This window comes from Chelmon rostratus, chromosome 16 (assembly GCF_017976325.1).
Source record: "Chelmon rostratus isolate fCheRos1 chromosome 16, fCheRos1.pri, whole genome shotgun sequence".
NCBI lineage: Eukaryota > Metazoa > Chordata > Actinopteri > Chaetodontiformes > Chaetodontidae > Chelmon > Chelmon rostratus.
The window spans coordinates 665,552-689,489 of record NC_055673.1 but is presented as its reverse complement, the minus strand read 5'-3'; the positions used below and the strand labels follow the sequence as shown (position 1 = coordinate 689,489).

The following is a 23,938-nucleotide window of genomic DNA, read 5'->3' as shown; positions in this document are numbered from 1 at the left end:
AGCTGTAGCATCATGAATCTGTGGTTCAGCCGTCTCTTCCTGGTTGCAGGGCTGTTTCTGAGCATCTCCGCTCTGACTCCTGAGGAATGCGAGCCCTTGGTCAAGCCTTTGTCTCTGGTCGACCCCAGCATGGTAAGCCCCCATCTGACTCCCGTCTGGGTTTTTGGGTTAGCGTTGACATTGAGGCAGTCGAGCAGTGGCTGAAAATCCTTAACTCGGTTTGTGCCTCTCATGTGTTAGCATTAGTATTACAGTTGGAGTTAGCGATGATCTCTTAAAGATAAATACCCGGACATTTCTGACACACCCAGAAGGTTCCACACGGCACATTGAAAAACTACTTCAACAGGTTTTACAGGATGTGACTCTGTGGTCCGGCTCAGGTCAGACCACAACAATGTATGTGAACTGAGACAGAGGCAGCGCGGTGTACGTTCTGTTTACGGCACTTCCAGGTATGGTGGAAGTTTTGCTCCCTTTGCCTGTATGATACAAGTCTCAACATCCATATCTGTACCTGAACGAAACCTGTTATTTCCTTCAGTAAGTTCCCAAAGTTTGAGCGTTCAAACACAGGCAGCCATACAACAGGTTCCCCTGAGTAAGAAAATGAGGTAAAAGATCAATATGATGAAAGACTGAGTGTCAGTTATATTGCTGTATTATATAGCTGCTCTTGTCTTTTGGCAGTAGGGGGTGCTATTCAGCCCCTGTTCCATGAATGGCTGTCACTGACTGCCTGCATGTTTGTGGTCAGATGTATGGCAGGTTGAACTTCATCATGGGTTACTCTGACTCTGAAGAATATAAAGCCATCCTGAAGTCACTCCACAGCTCCTGGATGAACATCAGCGCGTCGCCGCACAGCACCAAAGAAGTTGTCATGTATGAGGAGAACGACATGTGAGTCGATGGCAAAGCAGTGTCAACTGTACACACATGCAACGTGGTAGCTGCTGTAAATCAGTTAAACGTTTGAGAAAGTGTTGCGGAAACATATTTAACACAGTTAGAACCTGCAAGAAATGATAAATTTGCCTTCTTAGGTCCCTTTTTCTCATGTTCTTTCTAGCATTAAGCTGCACCTGGTGTGTCCTAATCATGACGTCCACTGCTTTGCAGATAATACTCCGTTTTATCTGACTGTCACACTAAAACCTCTTGTTTCAACATAAAACAGCTGCTGATGTGCGTCGATTCACTCTTTGCAAATCTGTGCCTCATCAAACTTTCAATCCATCACGCCAAAGAATTCAATGATGCCTGCAATAAAATGGAAAGTGCAGCGGTGTGGAGGAAGGAACATATGGTCACTGTTCTACCTGTGAGGAAATAAGACAGGAAGAAGAAACAATAATAACTACGCTGACCAAAGGCTAATTGGTTGCTAGTGTGAGTTAAGGGAAGGATTAAGTGGCATCATTGTGTACTTAGCTGAGTCAGACTCCTCTTAGAACCTTTTACCTTAAACTCTGGTGTTGTCGGTTCTTCACATCCACCAGCTGATTGTTAGACCGGCTCCAGTCCTAATCACGGTTGCTATTCCAGCGTGACCTCTAACCCCACAAACTAATGTAGTTAGTTATGTTATGCCGACTCTTGGGCGGTCGCTGCGGTAGGCAGCCATCAGTGGAGATGAATCTGTTGACATGAAGCACAAAACGCTCAGGTTATATTTGATTCATAGAAATTCAGACTTTTTGTCTGTGTGGGCTTAAACGTTGAGAATCTTGACCTCAGAAACAGTAGTTTAACAGAACAGTCTGCACTCAAGGTCCATTACTAACCTTTACAGAGCTTTCAAGCGAATCACACAGTCTTCATCAGTGGAAGGAGTCTTAACTTTTTCTGCCGACATGGACAAGAAGTCCTAAACCAGAACATGAACTCAGCTCTTCCTCTTTTCCTCTTTTCTCCTGCTGTTACCAGAAATGGAACCTGCTTTGGCTCAACTTTCAACACATCTATTGACGGCGACACTGCAACATCATCCAGTAAGTTACCTGACCTGACTCCATACTGTGTGTTAGTTCTGTTACATTAACTAGCATAGCAATAACTAGCACAGCTGCAGGCTCTAGTTTTCAACTTGTAACACAATCCTCTGCAGGTAAACTGAAAGGTCATCTGTCTTTCTTGTTATTTGAATTTACAACACACATGTTCTGTGTTTCCAGTCTCAGAGCTAAATATACAGGATCTGTTTCAGATGGACAATAATGTTTTATTCTTTCCACCTTTCATTCCTCAGTGGGCAACATCACCACAGAGTTCCACCTGCTGCCGAGCTGTGACGGCTGTGTGGTCTTCAGCGGCATCTCCACTGCCAGAAACCTGGAAAAGTTCCTTGACTTAGTTAAGCTTGACAGCACCAATACCAGGGAGCAGTTCACCACTAATGCTGTTTATCTGATGGGTAGGGAGGAACGAGTCAGAGAGAGAAAAGAACTCATTTTATGTGAAATATTGCAACGCAACCTGCTTTTCTACTTTGTTTCCAGGTAGAGAGTCGACCCTGACGGACGCAGACCTGGAACATTTCAAGCAGCAGGCGAGCTGCCTCGGCTTCTCCGGGGAACCAGACTTCCACTACGACACCAAGAACGGTGCTTCACCTTTGAACCCGTCTGATTAAACAGTGGAATCAAGTTTCGTGATATCGGCCACAGCTGACGTCTTTGTCTCTGTCTTTCTCTCTGCAGGTTTCTGTAAGGAAGGCAAGGGCGTGAAGCTGTCTCTCACCTGAAGTCAAACGCTGCTTTTATGACAAACAAATATTCCAAACTGGAATAAAATAAAACTGACTCAAACATCGAACGTGCGGTATGTGTTTTTATTCACGATCGACTTTTGTCATCAATAAAATGATGTAACAGAGAGTTTCAGGCTGTGAGGCCTCAGCAGGAGAGTTAAAGGAGGGTGGAGAGGCTCACAGGTGAGGCAGTGTGAGGTGAAGGACGTGACACACAGATTTGTGTGCTGAAAAGCCTTCGTCAGTGTTTATCAGGACAGAAAGTCAACGTCTGTCCGTCTGTGTGGGTGGACGTCGATAAACTTTCGACCCAGGACGACCTCGTTCCTGTTCATGGACCCACTGTGGAAAAGTTCCAGATCCACTTCAGGTTGTTGACTCGAGACAAGACCTCATGATTGTGAGAAAACTCTCTCGCAGAAAGATCTCTTGCATGAGATGTTGAACACACTGAGCACACACACACTTTGGACCGATTCAGGGCCGGCAGGAGCCTGCGGGGGCCGGCGGGGGTAGTTATAAGCCCTCTTGCTCACCTCCTGTCACTCTGCTGTCCTGACAGAGCACTGAGCAGGGTGTGTTTGATTTCTATCTCAGAGCAGGATGAGTGTTTTGAAGCGAGCGGCGCTGCTGCTGCTGCTGCTGCTGCTGGCAGCGATCGGCACAAACGCAGATTCGGACCACAAAGACTGTGACATCCTGAAAAGAACGCTGGCAACAAAAGACCTGCACAAGGTGAGTCTGAGACGAGACGTCCGTCCCTCCGGAGCAGGACAGATCAATAAGTGCGTTTACATGCACACTGGTATGAGTCTCTAAAATGGCACAGAAGAACCTGATTATTCACGTCCACGTATGACTCTGTTCTGTACAGTCCGTCATTTCAAGACTGAGCTTCATTTTTCTTTGCTTCAAATTGAGGCCAAACAGAAATAGAACGAGAAGAGAAATGTATATTTTCACATGTGAAATATACAAACTGCTATGAACATGTATATGTACAGTAAAAGTAGCTAATTTAGGCTGTTTATCTGGTGTGGCTACATGATTAGCATGAATGCTAACCAGGTCAGGATAATGTGTGAACAATAAGTGAGAATAATGGGTGAATTTCCCATTCTTCCCATTCTGCCAACATTGCATGAATGTTGCATGTATGCTAACAGGCTAACAGTGACAATGCTAGCATGCCGATTTTTAGCAGGTATAATGTCAACCATATTTGCCATTTTATTTTAGCATATAGGCATGCTAGCATTTGCTATTAAGTAAGTAAACACAGTGTCGCTGTGGCTGCTGGGAATGTCTGTAGTTCTGCGTGTATTTGCTCATAAACCAAAGTACTGAAACATATTAAAATGTTGACCTGATGATGGCGCTAAAAGAAAAGTCAGACGATCACTCGTCTGTAGGATTCATCCTCTGAGGAACATGACTGTCTGAACCACGTTTCATCAATATAGATGTTGAGACATCTCACTGAGTTCACAGACTTTCTCTGTAAAGGTAAATATTCAGTATTAAACATCAACTTCACCTGTAAACCTCCAGTGGTTTAACGTCTCACCTTGCTGCAGTGATGTACAGGTGTACTGTCTACAGAGGAGCCGCAGGTCCTCAGTGTCCCAGCTTTAGATCTGTCTGACCCTCACCTGTCCACCTCCTCCTGCAGATTTTCGGGCACTGGGCTCTGGTCTGGTCCGTCTCTCAAGTTCAGTATGGCCCAGACCTGATGACACTCCTCTCCAGCTCCAAAGTGGAGCTCCGACTGTACCCTGACAACAACACCATCATGTTCAATGAGAACAACATGTTCCTGTGAGTGCTGTCAGCGTAACGGATTTAAATAGTGGTTTATGTTGTTTCTTTATGTTTCTTTTTCCTTTATTTTTATTACTTTCTACATTGTCAATTCTCACTGAAGAGGAACTATGAAAACTATGAAGGAACACATATAGAATTATGTAGTAAACAAAAAAGGCTTAAACAAACCAGAATATGTTTTATATTTTAGAAGTAGCCTCCTTTTATTTTGATGACAGCTTTGCACTCCCTTGGCATTCTCTCGATGAGCTTCATGAGGCAGTCACCTGAAATGGTTTTCCATGACATGTGTTGTCTTTGTCTGGTTTTTGTCATGTCCTGTTTTATTTTGAAGGTTCATGTTATGTGTCTTTATTTGCTTTACTTCCTGTGTTTTCCCACCCCTGTGATTGTCTGATCGTGTTCACCTGTGTGTCATTAGTGTTCCTCCCTTGTGTATATAAGTCTGTCTTTTTCGGGTCATTGTCTGCGCTACTTTGCCGTCTGCGTTTCCTTGCCATAGCCATAGCCATAGCCCTATAAGTGAGTGTTCTTTGTTGTGTTTTCTTTGTTCATGTCCGCGCCGTGTTTTATGTGATTGTCTCCTTGGTTTGTCTTTGTCTCTTATTTGCCACAGTTCCAGTGAGTTTGTTTCTTGTCTTGTTCTTGTCTTTGTTCATGTCCATGCCTTGTTTTATGTTCGTGTTCCACCGTCCTTAGTGTTGTCTGCGTTTCCCTTGCCGTTTTGAGATTCCATGCCGTAGTCCTTTCGTGAGTGTTTTTTGTTTGTAACTTTAATAACCTAGTTTCTGTTTTCTTTTCCTAGGTCATAGCTTAGCCGATTTGTTCTGCTCGTTAAAGAGTGACTTTCTGTTTGATTACTTTTGTTATTGAGATTCTTGTTCCTCCATTTTCTCTGAGTGTATTTTGAGTTGTTAGTTTTTCATATCTAGTTCTTTCAGTTGGTCAGTTCCGTTTTCCTCCTTCGGGAGCGTTTTTGGTTTTCTAATTTTGTCGCCATAGTGTTTTAGTCTAATTTTGTTTTTTACCCACGCCACAGCCTAAGTTTGTTCCAAGTCTTGTCTTTGTCAAAAGCCTGGTTGTGTTCTGTGTTAGTAAGTGTCTTGTGCTGTCTTTGTCTCAAATGTTCTCACAAAGACCTGGTGGGTGGAACCAAAATCTGAAATTTGGACTCATCAGACCAAGGTACAGATGTCCACTTGTCTAATGTTCATTCGTTGTGTTTCTTGGCCCAACAAGTCTCTTTTTCTTGTTGTTCTTCCTCAGTCGTGGTTTCTTAGCAGCTATTCGACCATGAAGGCCTGATTCATGCAGTCTCCTTGATGTTGAGATGTGCCTTATGTGGGCTCTAATCTGAGGTGCTATTGATTTACGTTTCTGAGGTTGGTAAGTCTGATGAACTTGCCCTCTGCAGCAGAAAAGTCTTCCTTTCCCGGGGAGGTCGTCATGAGAGCCAGTTCCATCATAGCGTTTGATGGTTTTTGCGACTGCGCTGGAGGATAGATTCAAAGTTCTTGAAATCTTCCAGATGTCTTAGAGCAGGCATGTCAAACTCATTCCATAAAGGGCCGTGTGGCTGCAGGTTTTTGTTCGAACCAAGGAGGAGCACACCAGGCCAACCAATCAACATCAAGGGATCACTTAGTTATCAGCTGAAGACTGAGATCAGCTGATTAATTGATTCCAGCCAGGTGTGCTCCTCCTTGGTTGGAACGGAAACCTGCAGCCACACGGCCCTTTATGGAATGAGTTTGACATGCCTGTCTTAGAGTAACGACTGACTGCCGTTTCTCTTTACTTAGCTGAGTGGGTTGTTGCCACAACACAACTGATGGTCTCAAACACATTAAGAAGATAAGAAATTCCACAAATGAACTCTTGACATGGCAAACCTGTTAACTGAAAACCATTTCAGGTGACTGCCTCATGAAGCTGACTGAGAGAATACCAAGAGCGCGCAAAGCTGTCATCAAAGCAAAAGGAGGCTACTTCGAACAATCTGAACTACAAAACATATTGTTTGTTCAACCCTTTTTGTTGACTACATAATTCCACATGTGTTCAATCGTAGTTTTATGTCTTCAGTGTGAATCTACAATAAAAAACCACTGAGTGAGAAGGTGTGTCCAGACTTTTGACTGGTAGTGTATGTCTAAATTCTAAACATGTACATCAAATATAGAGATTAAAAACACGGTATTGAGTATTTTTTAACTCCCTGTTCTGGATGAAAAGCTAATCTTTAACAGCACATTCGCTGATGATCCTTTAATGTCAGCATTAACTAGAACAAGTACTTACATTTGGGTAGTTTCTGATTGAATATTGATGCAAGTACCTAATAATACCATTACAGTTGTAGTACACCTGGACCGGTTGTGTTGGTCCTCGTCTGTTTCTTGGTCTGAAGTCTCTGAAGCCAAACCTCGACACACAGACATCATTCACGTATTATTCTGACGTCGTCGTGAATAAATGTCCATAAATCCATGAAATCAGAGAAAATGCTGTTTTTAAAGAACCTGGTTTGTGTCGTCTCATTTTCAGTGATAAGAACTGTGCCATATACTTCTTGAACATGTCGATGCCCTCTGACCCCCCCGACTCTGAACACCACACACTGCACATCAGCGGTGGAAGTGAGTCACACTGACCTGCACACACACACACACACACACACACACTGTCTTTGCTTTGGTGTTGTGAAGGTTTTGTTTGTTTGGTTTCCTGTCTGAGGAAGCATGAAGTGATACTGACAATAATTAATCATGATAATAACTTGAAGAAAATCACAGAAAAAGAGATATCAAAGCTTTAATCAAGCTTTAAAATCCATCTGTTCATGTTATATAATTAGAGTATAGGTATAAAATAGTATAGAGTAAGTATGAGTGCAGTATGGGACAGTATACATAAGATAAGATAAGATAGACTTTATTAATCCCCAGCTGGAGAAATCTGGGTATTACAGTAGCAGGTGATGACAGTTGGAAAAAATAAAGCAACAGAAATAGAGAAATAAAAGCTGACTAAATATTAGCACATTAATACAAATTAGTATATAAAAGAAAAATGTGTAAAATATATTTATAGATAGCCGCAAATAACTAAAACAACAATTGCCATAAAAACATACTACCAAAAATACGATAGAATTTCACAGATTTCACACAAATTGCACAGCAGGTGACTCCAGCATTAATCATATTTCACCGAAATAAATATATATATGTCACAGTAGAATACTACTATGTACTGATAGAGTACTCAATGAGAGTCAATAAAGAAAGTAATTATTGCAAGATATTTGTGCATGATAAATCACACATCACTGCAAAGAACAGTCCGAGTATGGAAACAAGTGCCAGTTAAGCAACGCTGGAGTTGAACTCTGACAGCTGATGGTATGAAGGACCTGTGGTAGTTCCTTCTTACAGGGTGGATACAGCAGTCTGTCGCTGAAGGAGCTGCTGAGGGCCCCCACTGTGTCCTGCAGGGGGTGGGAGGGGTTGTCCATGATGGATGTCAGCTTGGCTCACCTACATCCTCAGTGGTGTCCAGAGGACAGTCCAGGACAGAACCAGCTCTCCTGACCAGTCTGTTCAGTCTCTTTCTGTCCCTCTCAGAGCTTCCACAGCCCCAGCAGACCACTGAGTGAAAGACTGCAGATACAACCACAGAGTCATAGAAAGTCCTCAGTAATGTCCTACATACTCCAAAGGACCTCAGTCTTCTCAGAAGAAGGAGACGACTTTGGTCCTTCCTGTACAGGACATCAGTGTTAGTGGACCAGTCCAGTTTGTTGTTGAGGTGGACACCCAGGTACTTGTGTCAGGGATGGTCCAAGGTGGAGGGAGGGGGTGCAGAGAAGTAATACTGTCTGGTAACTGGGGGAGGGAACAGGGGTAGAATCAAACCTCTAAAAAACAGGTTCAGCTCATTTGCCCATTCCCAGTCTCTCAGCCCCTGCCATGTCGCTACTGTGGCCTCAGTTCCCTCTGCACCCTCTTCAACTCAGTTCCGTCCCCAGACTTAAAAACCCCTTTCTTCTCATTCAGTCGGGTTTTCAGTTCAGGGGACACCCAGGGTTTGTTATTTGGGAAACACCGTACCTTTCTGGTCGGCACATTGTTGTCCACACAGAAGTTAATGTGGTCCGACATGCATGTTGTCAAACTGTTGATGTCCTCCCCATGAGGACTGCACAACACCTCCCAGTCAGTGTCAAAACAGTCCCTCAGTGCCATACTGGTCTCCTCTGACCATGTCTTTACATACCTGATGGCTGGCTGTTGTTTACTCACCAAAGGTATGTAAGTAGGTAGCAGATGAACCAGGTTGTGATCAGATCGGCCCAGTGGGGGGAGGGGTGAAGAGCTGTAAGCATCCTTGGTGTTTGCAGTGTTTTATGTCTCTGGTGTGGCATAGTATATTATAATGTTATTGTGTAAGTATAGTAAAGGTACATGATAAAGTGGTAGTGACAGTTTTACTTGAACTAGTATTAACACAATGATCATATTGTCAATATTTTCATTCATATTTGTTATTATTATGACTGATGCTGCAATATTTCTGCTTTTTATTATTCTTCCTCTTCTTGTTACGACCATTGTATTACTGCCGCTGCCTTTCTTGTTGTTGTTGTTGTCTCTGTTGTTGTTGTTGTCATGGTGATGATGTGTGTTATCTGTCTGTGTGTATCAGGGATAGAGAGTGATGGTGTTGTGACTCACTTCAACGAGTCCGGTGAAGGGGTTTTCTATGAGACCTGCTCCGACTGTCTGATCCTGGTCTACAAAGGCTCACTCGCCAATTATGTGCTCAGCTACAGTAAACACACACTCACACTCACACACACACACACATATAACACATATTGCTGTTGTTACAATAGGAACTTAAAGGACAAGTTTCACAATTTGAACTGTGTGTGCGTGTGTGTGTCTGTGTGTGTGTGTGTCTGTGTGTGTGTGTGTGTCTGCGTGTGTGTGTGCGTGCGTGTGTCTATGTGTCTGTGTGTGTGTCTGTGTGTGTGTCTGTGTGTGTGTGTGTGTGTGTTTCTGTGTGTGTGTGTGTGTGTGTGTATCAGAGAGGTACGGGCATCATAAGGATCTTGAGCAGCTGAAATCGGCCCACGGCGATCATCAGAAACTGGCCGAGTGTCTGGGATTTGCTCATGATGCCCCGTTCCGGTTCTTCGAATCCACAGGTGATATATATACATAGTGCAGTATTTAAGGGAAAAGCAATGTAATACTGCTCAGGTTACAGCATGTATGACATAGAAGGATGTTTTACAGTAACAGTGTGAATCTGGACCCAGAGCTGCATTAACTGATGCTGGAGCTGAACTCTGACAGCTGTTGGTATGAAGGACCTGTGGTAGTTCCTTCTTCAGGGTGGATACAGCAGTCTGTTACTGAAGGAGCTGCTGAGGGCCCCCACTGTGTCATGCAGGGGGTGGGAGGGGTTGTCCATGATGGATGTCAGCTTGGCTCACCTACATCCTCAGTGGTGTCCAGAGGGCAGTCCAGGACAGAACCAGCTCTCCTGACCAGTTTGTTTAGTCTCTTTCTGTCCCTCTCAGAGCTTCCACAGCCCCAGCAGACCACTGAGTGAAAGACTGCAGATGCAACCACAGAGTCATAGAAAGTCCTCAGTCATGTCCTACATACTCCAAAGGACCTCAGTCTTCTCAGGAGATGAAGACGACGTTGGCCCTTCCTGGACAGGGTATCAGTGTTAGTGTCCAGTCCAGTTTATTGTTGAGGTGTACACCCAGGTATTTGTTTTCCTCCGCGATCTCAATGTCCAGACCCTGGATGTAGTCTGTGGTGCTTTCCTGCGGAAGTCAATCACCATCTCCTTGGTCTTGCCGGCATTGATGTGCAGGTGGTTTAGTCCACACCAGTCGACAAAGTTAGTTCCCTGTATTCCAAATCGTTCCCCTGCGATACACATCCAACGATGGCTGTATCATCAGAGAACTTCTGGAGGGGGCAGCTGGTTGTTTTGTATCTGAAGTCCGATGTGTAGAGGGTGAAGAGGAAAGGAGAGAGCACAGTACCCTGTGGAGCCCCGGTGCCGCAAACTGCCACTGGATGTTTGTTGTCTGATGACATCACTATGCCATGATTAGGCCACATCAGAGAGCTGAGGAGGGTTAGACAGGAAACTGATCTGGATGTGTGGGACCTTTAGTTTTAGACAGACGCTGATTGTCCTCTTGTCTCCTCACAGAGTTTTGTCCTGATGCTAAACCGTCCTCAGAGCAGATGTAGGACCGAACACACATCCGAGTGTCAACACGTCACATCAACCTTTCACAAATAAAGCAAACACTAAAACCTGTGTGTGTCTTTCTTTACGTCAAACCGATAACTCTGTTTATCTCAGAGCTGCTTTGCTTCTGCCTGCTGGTTTAGACTCACAGCGTGAAGTCTCAGTGGGTTTTATCAGCACTTATTTCTGTTTTAGTCTGATTGATGTTACACTGAGGTCTGAACACTTTGTCAACACGTGATTGGATAAAGGAGATTAATACCTGGACTCAGGTATTAACAGGAAACACAGTTTGATTATTGATTGATTGATTGTTTTCTCCACCTCTGTAAAACAAGATCACGTTTGGAATAAATCTGGCTCAGTCTGGTGTTTGGATCATAACAGGGAAATGTAAAAACAAAAAAAATGAACAGCGAGGGAGAGTTGTTTCAGCAGAGGAGGTTCTTTACATTTTAATTTAATAGTCCTTTGCAGACAAATAACCAATAAAAAAAGAACAAATAGAAGAACAAAAATAATTTCCATCTTTCATTATTCATTATTATATTTGTATATTTTGATATTCCTGGGAAATTGTAACAACAATAATAAGAAGAAGAATGTAAATAATAATGCCATTTTTGTTAGGATTGAGTTGTATCAGTTTTGTTTGTTGTGTTGAAAAAGAAATTGTAGTTTGTAGTTTGTAGTTCATCCCAACACCAGGCGGCGGTACAGCAGCGCTCCGTGACGTCAAACCCGCTGATCCCAACAAGGAGACGCTGTGTCGTCACTTCCTGCACATATTCAAGATGGAGTCATCAGGTCTGAAGCTGAGTTTCTGGGAGAACGGACCAAAGCCCGGGCAGTTTTACTCTTTCCCCTGTTGAAGGTACGCTGCAGAGTTCTGAACTTGTTTTAAATTCTTCCTTTTCATTGGTCGAGCAAGGACGCAGACATATGTGCACATGGGGGATTCACATTCCTTCCAACAGTTTCACTCTGATCACCTGATGTACAGATGATGTACAGGTGATATACAGGTGATGCACAGGTGATGTACAGGTTGTGTACAGGTGATGTACAGGTGCTATACAGGTGATGTGCAGGTGATATACAGGTGATATACAGGTGATGTACAGGTGATATACAGGTTGTGTACAGGTGATATACAGGTGATGTACAGGTGATCTACAGGTTGTGTACAGGTGATGTACAGGTGATGCAGAGGTGGTGTACAGGTTGTGTACAGGTGATGTACAGGTGATCTACAGGTTGTGTACAGGTGATGTACAGGTGATGCAGAGGTGGTGTACAGGTTGTGTACAGGTGATGTACAGGTGATGTACAGGTGATCTACAGGTTGTGTACAGGTGATGTACAGGTGATGCAGAGGTGGTGTACAGGTGGTGGTAGCATACCAACATATGCAGCGGTGCACATAAACCAGATTTGCGTAGTGAAATGTCCAAACACAGAGCGAGTGCTGAGCGAGTGCTGAGCTGCCATCAGGACCGGATGAAGCTGCTGTTGAATGAAGAGTCCTGTGAGGCAGAATGGCTGCGCTCTAATAGGATTTTAATTTACATTCATAATCAACACAGTCATTAAATCCAGAGTCAGACACTGGAACACACCGTGCCGTCTAACTTAGCGTTAGCTTACATGGGGGGTCACACAGCTGTGTAGAACACACAGGAAGTCTCCTCAGGCCGGCCGGCTCGAATGTTATTTATGTTCTACACCAGGCATCTCAAACCGGTTCCATAAAGGGCCGCGTGGCTGCAGGTTTTCATTCCAACCCAGGAGGAGCACATCAGGCCAACCAATCAACATCAAGGGATCACTTAGTTATCAGCTGAAGACTGAGATCAGCTGATTAATTGATTCCAGCCTGGTGTGCTCCTCCTTGGTTGGAATGAAAACTTGCAGCCACGCGGCCCTTTATGGAACCGGTTTGAGATGCCTGTTCTACACCGATCAACGTCGGCCAGCATCAGTGGAGGGATGTACCTGACTACATGTACTCAGGTGCTGCACTGATGTGAGCTCCTGTGTTTCTAACAGTGTTTGCAGAGTTGTGCTGCAGCAGGAAGATCACAGAAGGTAAATCTGAGCCTCGCAGGTGGTCCGCAGACGGGAGCCCTGACTCAGGTGGTCCCAGTTCTTCAACAGATGACTTCCCTCCCTGCTTTGTTTTTTAAAAAACACTCCAGTCCAGAGCAGCTTCTGCTCGAGCCTCTTCGTCTTCCTCTTCTTCTTTTTCTTCTTTTTCGTGCCACATTGAGTTAATTTATATTCCATATTATACCATATATATATATATATATATATATATATATATATATATATATATATATATATACATATATATTATACTACATCTCTATATTAATAATGATAAAAACTAGGTTCCATCACTAAATCAAATCATCTCCTGGCTTGTTCATTTTACTGCTGTTCGTCACATCACTGTCACTTTTATCTTCAATTGATCTTGTATAGATTCTCGTTTTTATTATTTTCTCATTTTAGTTTTATATATTTCTGTTACTTATTGTCTCCTTTCTCTATTTATTTGTACGTATTTCTGTCGTTGTGCTGCAACAACTAAATTTGCCCGCTGGATCAATAAAGGATCATCTTATCTTATGAAGTCCAACAAACACAGCAAACCCTGAAATCCCCTTTGAACCGAAGAGCGACAGGCTGGTAGTTAAATATTACTTACACAACCCTGGAAAAAAAGAAAACAGAAACGGAAAAAAAACCTTTTTATGTAATAATGGAAAAGTCCACGAGCTTGTAACCAGGCTGAACTTCTTTAAAGGCTGAGCCTCGGTGAGGTTCAGTCCTGCAGCGATCGTCTCTGATCTGCTTGGTACTTGTTTCCAGTCTGATTCTGAAGCTGACCAGCTGTAGCATCATGAATCTGTGGTTCAGCCGTCTCTTCCTGGTTGCAGGGCTGTTTCTGAGCATCTCCGCTCTGACTCCTGAGGAATGCGAGCCCTTGGTCAAGCCTTTGTCTCTGGTCGACCCCAGCATGGTAAGCCCCCATCTGACTCCCGTCTGGGTTTTTGGGTTAGCGTTGACATTGAGGCAGTCGAGCAGTGGCTGAAAATCCTTAACTCGGTTTGTGCCTCTCATGTGTTAGCATTAGTATTACAGTTGGAGTTAGCGATGATCTCTTAAAGATAAATACCCGGACATTTCTGACACACCCAGAAGGTTCCACACGGCACATTGAAAAACTACTTCAACAGGTTTTACAGGATGTGACTCTGTGGTCCGGCTCAGGTCAGACCACAACAATGTATGTGAACTGAGACAGAGGCAGCGCGGTGTACGTTCTGTTTACGGCACTTCCAGGTATGGTGGAAGTTTTGCTCCCTTTGCCTGTATGATACAAGTCTCAACATCCATATCTGTACCTGAACGAAACCTGTTATTTCCTTCAGTAAGTTCCCAAAGTTTGAGCGTTCAAACACAGGCAGCCATACAACAGGTTCCCCTGAGTAAGAAAATGAGGTAAAAGATCAATATGATGAAAGACTGAGTGTCAGTTATATTGCTGTATTATATAGCTGCTCTTGTCTTTTGGCAGTAGGGGGTGCTATTCAGCCCCTGTTCCATGAATGGCTGTCACTGACTGCCTGCATGTTTGTGGTCAGATGTATGGCAGGTTGAACTTCATCATGGGTTACTCTGACTCTGAAGAATATAAAGCCATCCTGAAGTCACTCCACAGCTCCTGGATGAACATCAGCGCGTCGCCGCACAGCACCAAAGAAGTTGTCATGTATGAGGAGAACGACATGTGAGTCGATGGCAAAGCAGTGTCAACTGTACACACATGCAACGTGGTAGCTGCTGTAAATCAGTTAAACGTTTGAGAAAGTGTTGCGGAAACATATTTAACACAGTTAGAACCTGCAAGAAATGATAAATTTGCCTTCTTAGGTCCCTTTTTCTCATGTTCTTTCTAGCATTAAGCTGCACCTGGTGTGTCCTAATCATGACGTCCACTGCTTTGCAGATAATACTCCGTTTTATCTGACTGTCACACTAAAACCTCTTGTTTCAACATAAAACAGCTGCTGATGTGCGTCGATTCACTCTTTGCAAATCTGTGCCTCATCAAACTTTCAATCCATCACGCCAAAGAATTCAATGATGCCTGCAATAAAATGGAAAGTGCAGCGGTGTGGAGGAAGGAACATATGGTCACTGTTCTACCTGTGAGGAAATAAGACAGGAAGAAGAAACAATAATAACTACGCTGACCAAAGGCTAATTGGTTGCTAGTGTGAGTTAAGGGAAGGATTAAGTGGCATCATTGTGTACTTAGCTGAGTCAGACTCCTCTTAGAACCTTTTACCTTAAACTCTGGTGTTGTCGGTTCTTCACATCCACCAGCTGATTGTTAGACCGGCTCCAGTCCTAATCACGGTTGCTATTCCAGCGTGACCTCTAACCCCACAAACTAATGTAGTTAGTTATGTTATGCCGACTCTTGGGCGGTCGCTGCGGTAGGCAGCCATCAGTGGAGATGAATCTGTTGACATGAAGCACAAAACGCTCAGGTTATATTTGATTCATAGAAATTCAGACTTTTTGTCTGTGTGGGCTTAAACGTTGAGAATCTTGACCTCAGAAACAGTAGTTTAACAGAACAGTCTGCACTCAAGGTCCATTACTAACCTTTACAGAGCTTTCAAGCGAATCACACAGTCTTCATCAGTGGAAGGAGTCTTAACTTTTTCTGCCGACATGGACAAGAAGTCCTAAACCAGAACATGAACTCAGCTCTTCCTCTTTTCCTCTTTTCTCCTGCTGTTACCAGAAATGGAACCTGCTTTGGCTCAACTTTCAACACATCTATTGACGGCGACACTGCAACATCATCCAGTAAGTTACCTGACCTGACTCCATACTGTGTGTTAGTTCTGTTACATTAACTAGCATAGCAATAACTAGCACAGCTGCAGGCTCTAGTTTTCAACTTGTAACACAATCCTCTGCAGGTAAACTGAAAGGTCATCTGTCTTTCTTGTTATTTGAATTTACAACACACATGTTCTGTGTTTCCAGTCTCAGAGCTAAATATACAGGATCTGTTTCAGATGGACAATAATGTTTTATTCTTTCCACCTTTCATTCCTCAGTGGGCAACATCACCACAGAGTTCCACCTGCTGCCGAGCTGTGACGGCTGTGTGGTCTTCAGCGGCATCTCCACTGCCAGAAACCTGGAAAAGTTCCTTGACTTAGTTAAGCTTGACAGCACCAATACCAGGGAGCAGTTCACCACTAATGCTGTTTATCTGATGGGTAGGGAGGAACGAGTCAGAGAGAGAAAAGAACTCATTTTATGTGAAATATTGCAACGCAACCTGCTTTTCTACTTTGTTTCCAGGTAGAGAGTCGACCCTGACGGACGCAGACCTGGAACATTTCAAGCAGCAAGCGAGCTGCCTCGGCTTCTCCGGGGAACCGGACTTCCACTACGACACCAAGAACGGTGCTTCACCTTTGAACCCGTCTGATTAAACAGTGGAATCAAGTTTCGTGATATCGGCCACAGCTGACGTCTTTGTCTCTGTCTTTCTCTCTGCAGGTTTCTGTAAGGAAGGCGAGGGCGTGAAGCTGTCTCTCACCTGAAGTCAAACGCTGCTTTTATGACAAACAAATATTCCAAACTGGAATAAAATAAAACTGACTCAAACATCGAACGTGCGGTATGTGTTTTTATTCATGATTTTTGTCATCAATAAAATGATGTAACACAGAGTTTCAGGCTGTGAGGCCTCAGCAGGAGAGTTAAAGGAGGGTGGAGAGGCTCACAGGTGAGGCAGTGTGAGGTGAAGGACATGACACACAGATTTCTGACCTCAGCTTGACTGAAACTCTCCAGATGTCTCTCTGACGCTCAACATAAATAAGCATCCATAAACCCACATAGAAGTCACAGAAAAGTGACCGAACTTCATCACCACGAAGTTTCTTCAGTATCACAGTGGTCCTGTTAACAGAAGCCGCCAACAGGAGCCGCTAACAGGACAAGCTAACAAGAGCTGCTAACAGGAGCCGCCAACAGAAGCCACCAACAGAAGCAGCTAACAAGAGCAGCTAACTCGTGCTGTCAGACGCGAGTGCCGTCGTGCTGAGCGAAAGTGGAAAAGGGACAAACTGCAGGTGTCATTTCAAATTTTGAGGGACTCCTGGCGTCATTATCAGAAAACTGTGCAAGATGCGAAAAGGAAATATTTTTCTGAGATTATTCTTTCGAACTGTCATAAGCCTCGTGTCCTGTTTAAGACCATTGACTCGCTTCTCAATGCCCCTCAAACTGTCTGTATTGAGTCCTCCCCTGCTGTGTGTGAACATTTTCTTCACTTTTTCATTGACAAGGTTGCCTCCACTAGGGCTTTAATCTCACCCCCTGCATATGACTCTTCAGTCTGTGTGCCCTGCTCTGCTGTCTTTGACAGGTTTGAGCCTGTAACTCTGTCGTCGTTACAGAAGACTGTTGGTCAGTTGAAGCCCTCAGGTTCCCCGGATGATGTGGTCCCTCCCCAACTATTCAAAGAGGTTCTCCCCACTATAGGGTCCTCTGTTCTGTCACTCATCAACAGCAGTTTGTCCTCAGGTGTGGTCCCTGAAAATTTCAAACATGTAGTAGTGCAGCCTATGATTAAAAAACCAGGACTAGACACTGCTCTTCTTGCAAATTATAGGCCTATTTCTAAATTTCCTTTTCTCTCAAAAATCCTCGAGAAGATAGTTTGCAGACAACTAATGGCATTTCTGGAAGAGCACAAAATTCTTGAGGTCTTCCAATCCAGTTTTTAATGATATCTTTTTAGCCACTGACTCTGGTGACTGTGTTATTCTTGTGCTTTTAGATTTGACTGCTGCATTTGACACAGTGGACCATGAACTTTTAATCTCTCGTTTAAAACAGTGGGTGGGTATCAGGGGCACAGCACTCGAGTGGTTCAGGTCATACCTAGCTGATCGAACTTTCTGTGTCAGCCTTAGTGACTCTGTGTCCTCCTCTGCTCGTCTCACATGTGGGGTCCCACAGGGCTCAGTCTTAGGTCCCCTTCTTTTCTCTCTCTACTTGCTCCCACTGGGCTCCATACTCAGGAAGCATGGGATTTCTTTCCACTGTTACGCAGATGACAGTCAGATTTATGTCCCTCTCAAAAAGAGGGATGAACACTCTGTTGTACGACTACTCAGATGTCTCGATGACATAAAGGCCTGGATGGCTATGAACTTTTTAAATTTTAATGAAAAAAAAGACAGAGGTGATGGTTTTTGGTGGCACCAGTGGGCCCCCATTTGTAAATCTTGGTTCCATGTCCCAGTATATTAAGCCCACCGTCACAAACCTTGGATTCAAAATGGACATGGATCTCAAGCTTGACCATCAGATTAGCTCTGTCGTTAAATCGAGCTTCTTCCAGTTGAGGCAGCTGGCCAAAATTAAATCAGTTCTTTCCAGGCAGCACTTTGAGACAGTAATCCACGCCTTTGTGACCACTAGGCTGGATTACTGTAACGCACTTTATGTGGGGGTTAGGGGGTCCTCCATCGGCTGTCTTCAGATGGTGCAAAACGCTGCTGCACGTCTTTCAACTGGCACATGCAAACGTGAGCACATTTCTCCCATTTTAGCCTCACTACACTGGCTGCCAATACCTTTTAGGATACATTTTAAAATTCTTTTATTTACTTTTAAATCCCTCAATGACCTCGCCCCGCCCTACCTCTCTGAGCTGCTGCAGCCAACAGAAGCCGCCAACAGGAGCCGCTAACAGGAGCAGCGTACAGGAGCCGCTAACAGGAGCAGCTAACAGGAGCCGCTAACAAGAGCTGCTAACAAGAGCAGCGAACAGGAGTTGCTAACAGGAGCTGCTAACAGCTAATTCAGCACACTGTTAATGGAGACACTTTGACTAAATGTAAACAAATACAGGCTAAAAAGATGGCGCTGTCGGTTACAGCGAACTAGCTCGTTAACTTCATGGCAACAATGTATGTTCTGCTTCACCCCCAAAGCATTGTGGGTGTCATCAGCTCAGAGCGTGATTATGACCCAAAAATCCGACCGAGACTGACAATAAAGTGGCAAAATCCATCAAAATGACCTTTTCTGTCATGTTTTAGGCTGACAATGTGCCACTGACTTGTGGGGCAGCACCAGAACAGACTGACGTGTGGACCAATCACACGTTCAGCTTCAACTTCATGTGTCTTTCCAACGATTTAAAGAATAACGCAGAATTGTTGTTTTCCTTCTTGGGATTATTTGCTGATGAACAGCAAACTTTATTCAAGGCTGCGTGCTGAAAAGCCTTCGTCAGCGTTTATCTGGACAGAAAGTCAGCGTCTGTCCGTCTGTGTGGGTGGACGTCGGTAAACTTGTCCTTTCGGATTTCGACCCAGGACGACCTCGTTCCCATTCATGGACCCACTGTGGAAAAGTTCCAGATCCACTTCAGGTTGTTGACTCGAGACAAGATCTCATGATTGTGAGAAAACTCTGTCGCAGAAAGATCTCTTGTATGAGATGTTGTAAGTATGAGATACAGAAGTCGTCATTATGAGATCTGATCTTTGATGATCATTATGTTTGACAGATATGACATTGGAAAATGATCGATTGACAGCTGATCTTCTGTTTAGTCTTTGAAGCATATCAACATGATTTTTGGAGATTCTCTGACTTTGCAGTCATTCTTTGAAGATTGTTTTTTATATTTCAGGAGTTGCATTCGTGCACGCTGGGCTCAGGTAGGTTTTCCTCGGTTCTGTATCAGATGTTGGACACTTGAAGACCTCTTCCTGACAGACAGGTGGTGCTCAGAGACAGGGAGCCAATGCAAAAATGCTGAGTGTAATCACTCTTCTTGTCTCCTCTAACCCTTTTAATACAAATAAATGAAACAGACTTTAAACAGATGCAGAATTAAATCAAAGGTTAAGTCAGAGTTTGATAACACACTGAGCACACACACACTTTGGACCGATTCAGGGCCGGCAGGAGCCTGCGGGGGCCGGCGGGCGACCTGCGGGGGCCGCCGGGGGTAGTTATATGCCGTGCTCACCTCCTGTCACTCCGCTGTCCTGACAGAGCACTGAGCAGGGTGTGTTTGATTTCTATCTCAGAGCAGGATGAGTGTTTTGAAGCGAGCGGCGCTGCTGCTGCTGCTGCTGGCAGCGATCGGCACAAACGCAGATTCGGACCACAACGACTGTGACATCCTGAATAGAACGCTGGCAACAAAAGACCTGCACAAGGTGAGTCTGAGACGAGACGTCCGTCCCTCCGGAGCAGGACAGATCAATAAGTGCGTTTACATGCACACTGGTATGAGTCTTATCCCGGTTCTAATCGTATCTGATAAAATGTCTCACCTTGCTGCAGTGATGTACAGGTGTACTGTCTACAGAGGAGCAGGTGGTCCTCAGTGTCCCAGCTTTAGATGTGTCTGACCCTCACCTGTCCTCCTCCTCCTGCAGATTTCTGGGGATTGGGTTCTGGTCTGGTCCGTCACTCACAATGCCAGTGACGAAGACCTGCTGGTAAACCTCACCAGCTCCAAAGTGGAGCTCCGAATCGACTCTGACAACACCACCATCACGTACAATGAGACCAACATGCATCAGTGAGTGCTGTCAGCGTAACCGATTTAAATAGTGGTTTATGTTGTTTCGAGTCGGGTCGCTGCTGGTTCTGGTTTCATACTTGGTCTGACTTGTCATCTAACTGTCAGCAAGAAAGCAAATGATGTCATCTCAGACTTTTCTGTAATGAGATGATGTAGTGATACCTCTGCCCTCTACGACCGCTGGAAGAAGTGCGAAGGTCCAGCTGCTGACTTCGGCTCACCTTCAGGTCTGTGAGCCAATGGGATGAGAGTCTGGTCTCTCTTCCATTGGCTGCTCCAGACTTCAATGTGTTGATGTGATGTGAAATGCAATGGCCGGTTGTTAACATTACTTAAAGTGCAGGTGATGCTAGCCTGTTGGCGAAGCTAGCATTGATGTTAGCCCTATAAAACCGTGTGAGACACATTGTAACGTCGGCTAATAGCTCCTCTGGAATCAAGCTAAAAGCACAAACCTCTCTTGTGTTGTTCATGTTGGCATTAAATTATACAAGTACTTACATTTGGGTAGTTTCTGATTGAATATTGATGCAAGTACCTAATAATACCAGTACAGTTGTAGTACACCTGGACCGGTTGTGTTGGTCCTCGTCTGTTTCTTGGTCTGAAGTCTCTGAAGCCAAACCTCGACACACAGACATCATTCACTTATTATTTTGACGTCGTCGTGAATTAATGTCGATAAATCCATGAAATCAGAGAAAATGCTGTTTTTAAAAAACCTGGTTTGTGTCGTCTCATTTTCAGTGGTAAGGACTGTACTCATTACTTCATGAGGATATCGATACCCTCTGACCCCTCCGACTCTGAACACCACACACTGCGCACCGCCGATGAACGTGAGTCACACTGACCTGCACACACACACACACACACACACACACATTGTCTTTGCTTTGGTGTTGTGAAGGTTTTGTTTGTCTGTTTGTTTGTTTTTTGTCGACCTGTTTCCTGTCTGAGGAAGCATGAAGTGATACTGACAATAATTAATTTGGTAATAATAACAATAAGTGGAAGAAAATCACAGAAAAAGAGATATCAAACAATGTTAAAGCTTTAAAATCCATCTGTTCGTATTATATAATTACAGTATAGGTATACAATAGTATATATATATATATTATTATGATATATATAATATATCATATTACTGTGTAAGTATAGTAAAGGTACATGATAAAGTGGTAGTGACAGTTTTACTTGAACTAGTATTAACACAATGATCATATTGTCAATATTTTCATTCATATTTGTTATTATTATGACTGATGCTGCAATATTTCTGCTTTTTATTATTCTTCCTCTTCTTGTTACGACCATTGTATTACTGCTGCTGCCTTTGTTGTTGTTGTTGTTGTTGTTGTTGTGATGGTGATGATCTGTGTTATCTGTCTGTGTGTATTAGAGAAGCTGAAGGACGGCAGTGTGACTCACTACAACAAGTCCAGCGAAGTGGATCTCTTTGAGACCTGCTCCGACTGTCTGACCGTGGTCTACAAAGGCGCACATGCCAAATACTTGCTCAGCTACAGTAAACACTCACACACACACACGATGCTCTCTTTACAATAGGAACTCAAAGGAAAAATTCAACATTTTGAACTGTGCGTGTTTGTGTGTGTGTTTCTGTGTGTGCGTTTGTGTGTGTGTATCAGAGAGGCACGGGCATCATAAGGATGTTGAGCTGCTGAAATCGGCCCACGACGATCATCAGAAACTGGCCAAGTGTCTGGGATTCGATCACGACGCCCCGTTCAACTACGACGGAGTCGCAGGTGAGTTACTGTTAAGCAGCCTGAATCACCTGCAGCTCAGGTGATGATGACCTGCAGAAGAGCCTGTTCAGACACTTCACATGTTTTCTCAGTGGTTCAGAAGACGACAGCTAACGTGATAGCAGGTCACGCTGAAGAATGTGGAGAAATGAAGTGAACATTCACTCCATTTCCCATCATGCACCTGGATCTTTCATTCGAGCCTTCCAGCCCAGTAAATAGCCACGTCTTTCCAGCCTGTAGCTGAGATGTTTGTTGTCTGATGACATCACTATGACATGATTAGGCCACATCAGAGAGCTGAGGAGGGTTAGACAGGAAACTGATCTGGATGTGTGGGACCTTAAGTTTTAGACAGACGCTGATTGTCCTCTTGTCTCCTCACAGAGTTTTGTCCTGATGCTAAAGCGTCCGCAGAGTAGATGTAGGACCAAACACACATCCGAGTGTCAACACGTCACATCAACCTTTCACAAATAAAGCAAAGCAAACGCTAAAACCTGTGTGTGTCTTTCTTTACGTCAAACCAATAACTCTGTTTATCTCAGAGCTGCTTTGCTTCTGCCTGCTGGTTTGGACTCACAGCGTGAAGTCTCAGTGGGTTTTATCAGCACTTAAAGTTTCTATTTTTGTCTGACTGATGATACACTGAGGTCTGAGCAGAGCTGGAAGAAGTGTGCAGATCTTTTACTTCAGTAAAAATATCACTCTGTAAAATGCTCTGTTTCAAGTAAAAATCCTACATTTAAGATTTGACTGTAGTAAAAGTACAAAAGTAATAATAATATAATATAATAATGAAGACGTTGTGACGCAGTGTGAAACATCAATAAGACAGAATGTGGTCACCTGCTCGTCCTTTCTGGCAGAAACTCACCTGAAAACAGCACAAAGTTAATATATTTACTGTTTCTGTAAATATCTGCTGATTCTGAATCTGATGCAGCAACATGTTTCAAAGATGTTGGTACAGGAGCAACTAAAGACTGGGAAAAATGTGGAACGCTCCAAAAACACCTGTTTGGATCATTCCACAGGTAAACAGGCTGATTGGTGACAGGTGATAGCATCATGATTGAAAGGCTCAGTGGTTCACAGCGAGGATGGAGCGAGGGTCAACACTTTGTCAACACGTGATTGGATAGTTAATTTAAACACAAGATACTTGTGCTCAAAAAGAGGATTCATTCTCAGTGAAGAACCTTGGAGCCCTAATCTGCCTCTATACCTGCCAAAGAGCAGTGATTCCTAACACGTCTCTGGGGGTCATCAGGTAGAAACCTCCCTTCAACAGTGTTTCGCCTACTTAGTCCCACTACACCTCCAGGAGGCTAGGCGGTGAACTCCGGCGTCCCAGAGTCACCCCCCCCAGTGCCAGTTCACACTGCTCCTACACAATCCAAACAGCACTGCCACGTTCAACTGACCCAGGCCTGTTTAGATGCTCCAGGTAGTGGCCAGTACTGATGCTACATTTAGCTAATGCTAATGCTAATGCTAACCGCTAGGAAGAACAGAAGAAGACAATACAGTCCCGATGCTAGCATTTAGCCTATGCCAATGCTAATGCTAATGCTAAATGCTAACCGCTACCTGCTAAGAGGAACAGAAGAAGACAATAAAGCTAGATTCATCTGTACT

The 23,938-nt window shown here is 44.0% G+C and overlaps 4 protein-coding genes across 4 annotated transcripts; all 4 read left to right on the top strand.

Annotated features, from left to right (window-relative positions):
- LOC121619156 lies at positions 1-2,807 on the top strand. Its single transcript, XM_041954778.1, has 6 exons — positions 1-132; positions 758-903; positions 1,930-1,994; positions 2,252-2,416; positions 2,502-2,606; positions 2,703-2,807. Exons 1-6 carry the CDS (start codon positions 13-15, stop codon positions 2,744-2,746), a joined length of 645 nt encoding a protein of 214 aa, XP_041810712.1. The 5' UTR covers positions 1-12; the 3' UTR covers positions 2,747-2,807.
- Positions 2,808-3,355: 548 nt separating this feature from the next.
- LOC121619957 (saxitoxin and tetrodotoxin-binding protein 1-like) lies at positions 3,356-11,733 on the top strand. The gene is made up of 6 exons (XM_041955902.1): positions 3,356-3,487; positions 4,425-4,570; positions 7,124-7,215; positions 9,284-9,409; positions 9,669-9,788; positions 11,570-11,733. Exons 1-6 carry the CDS (start codon positions 3,356-3,358, stop codon positions 11,731-11,733), a joined length of 780 nt encoding a protein of 259 aa, XP_041811836.1.
- Positions 11,734-13,757: 2,024 nt separating this feature from the next.
- Positions 13,758-16,574, top strand: LOC121619155. The gene is made up of 6 exons (XM_041954777.1): positions 13,758-13,889; positions 14,515-14,660; positions 15,687-15,751; positions 16,009-16,173; positions 16,259-16,363; positions 16,460-16,574. The coding sequence occupies exons 1-6, from the start codon at positions 13,770-13,772 to the stop codon at positions 16,501-16,503; spliced, it is 645 nt and encodes a 214-aa protein (XP_041810711.1). The 5' UTR covers positions 13,758-13,769; the 3' UTR covers positions 16,504-16,574.
- Positions 16,575-20,025: 3,451 nt separating this feature from the next.
- On the top strand, positions 20,026-22,719 carry LOC121619956 (saxitoxin and tetrodotoxin-binding protein 1-like). The gene is made up of 6 exons (XM_041955901.1): positions 20,026-20,151; positions 20,374-20,519; positions 21,270-21,361; positions 21,928-22,053; positions 22,178-22,297; positions 22,685-22,719. The coding sequence occupies exons 1-6, from the start codon at positions 20,026-20,028 to the stop codon at positions 22,717-22,719; spliced, it is 645 nt and encodes a 214-aa protein (XP_041811835.1).
- The last annotated feature ends 1,219 nt before the right edge of the window (positions 22,720-23,938 follow it).

What these genes read in the sequence shown, in the direction of transcription:
- LOC121619155 (XM_041954777.1), top strand. Translation starts at nt 13,770, where the DNA reads ATGAATCTGTGGTTCAGCCGTCTCTTCCTGGTTGCAGGGCTGTTTCTG. An exon ending in ATGTATGAGGAGAACGACAT is followed by an intron (nt 14,661 to 15,686) that starts GTGAGTCGATGG and finishes TGCTGTTACCAG; the next exon opens with AAATGGAACCTGCTTTGGCT. An exon ending in CCACTACGACACCAAGAACG is followed by an intron (nt 16,364 to 16,459) that starts GTGCTTCACCTT and finishes TTCTCTCTGCAG; the next exon opens with GTTTCTGTAAGGAAGGCGAG.
- LOC121619156 (XM_041954778.1), top strand. Translation starts at nt 13, where the DNA reads ATGAATCTGTGGTTCAGCCGTCTCTTCCTGGTTGCAGGGCTGTTTCTG. An exon ending in CGACACTGCAACATCATCCA is followed by an intron (nt 1,995 to 2,251) that starts GTAAGTTACCTG and finishes TTCATTCCTCAG; the next exon opens with TGGGCAACATCACCACAGAG. An exon ending in CCACTACGACACCAAGAACG is followed by an intron (nt 2,607 to 2,702) that starts GTGCTTCACCTT and finishes TTCTCTCTGCAG; the next exon opens with GTTTCTGTAAGGAAGGCAAG.
- LOC121619957 (XM_041955902.1), top strand. Translation starts at nt 3,356, where the DNA reads ATGAGTGTTTTGAAGCGAGCGGCGCTGCTGCTGCTGCTGCTGCTGCTG. An exon ending in CAACAAAAGACCTGCACAAG is followed by an intron (nt 3,488 to 4,424) that starts GTGAGTCTGAGA and finishes CTCCTCCTGCAG; the next exon opens with ATTTTCGGGCACTGGGCTCT. An exon ending in AATGAGAACAACATGTTCCT is followed by an intron (nt 4,571 to 7,123) that starts GTGAGTGCTGTC and finishes TCTCATTTTCAG; the next exon opens with TGATAAGAACTGTGCCATAT.
- LOC121619956 (XM_041955901.1), top strand. Translation starts at nt 20,026, where the DNA reads ATGAGTGTTTTGAAGCGAGCGGCGCTGCTGCTGCTGCTGCTGGCAGCG. An exon ending in CAACAAAAGACCTGCACAAG is followed by an intron (nt 20,152 to 20,373) that starts GTGAGTCTGAGA and finishes CTCCTCCTGCAG; the next exon opens with ATTTCTGGGGATTGGGTTCT. An exon ending in CAAATACTTGCTCAGCTACA is followed by an intron (nt 22,054 to 22,177) that starts GTAAACACTCAC and finishes TGTGTGTATCAG; the next exon opens with AGAGGCACGGGCATCATAAG.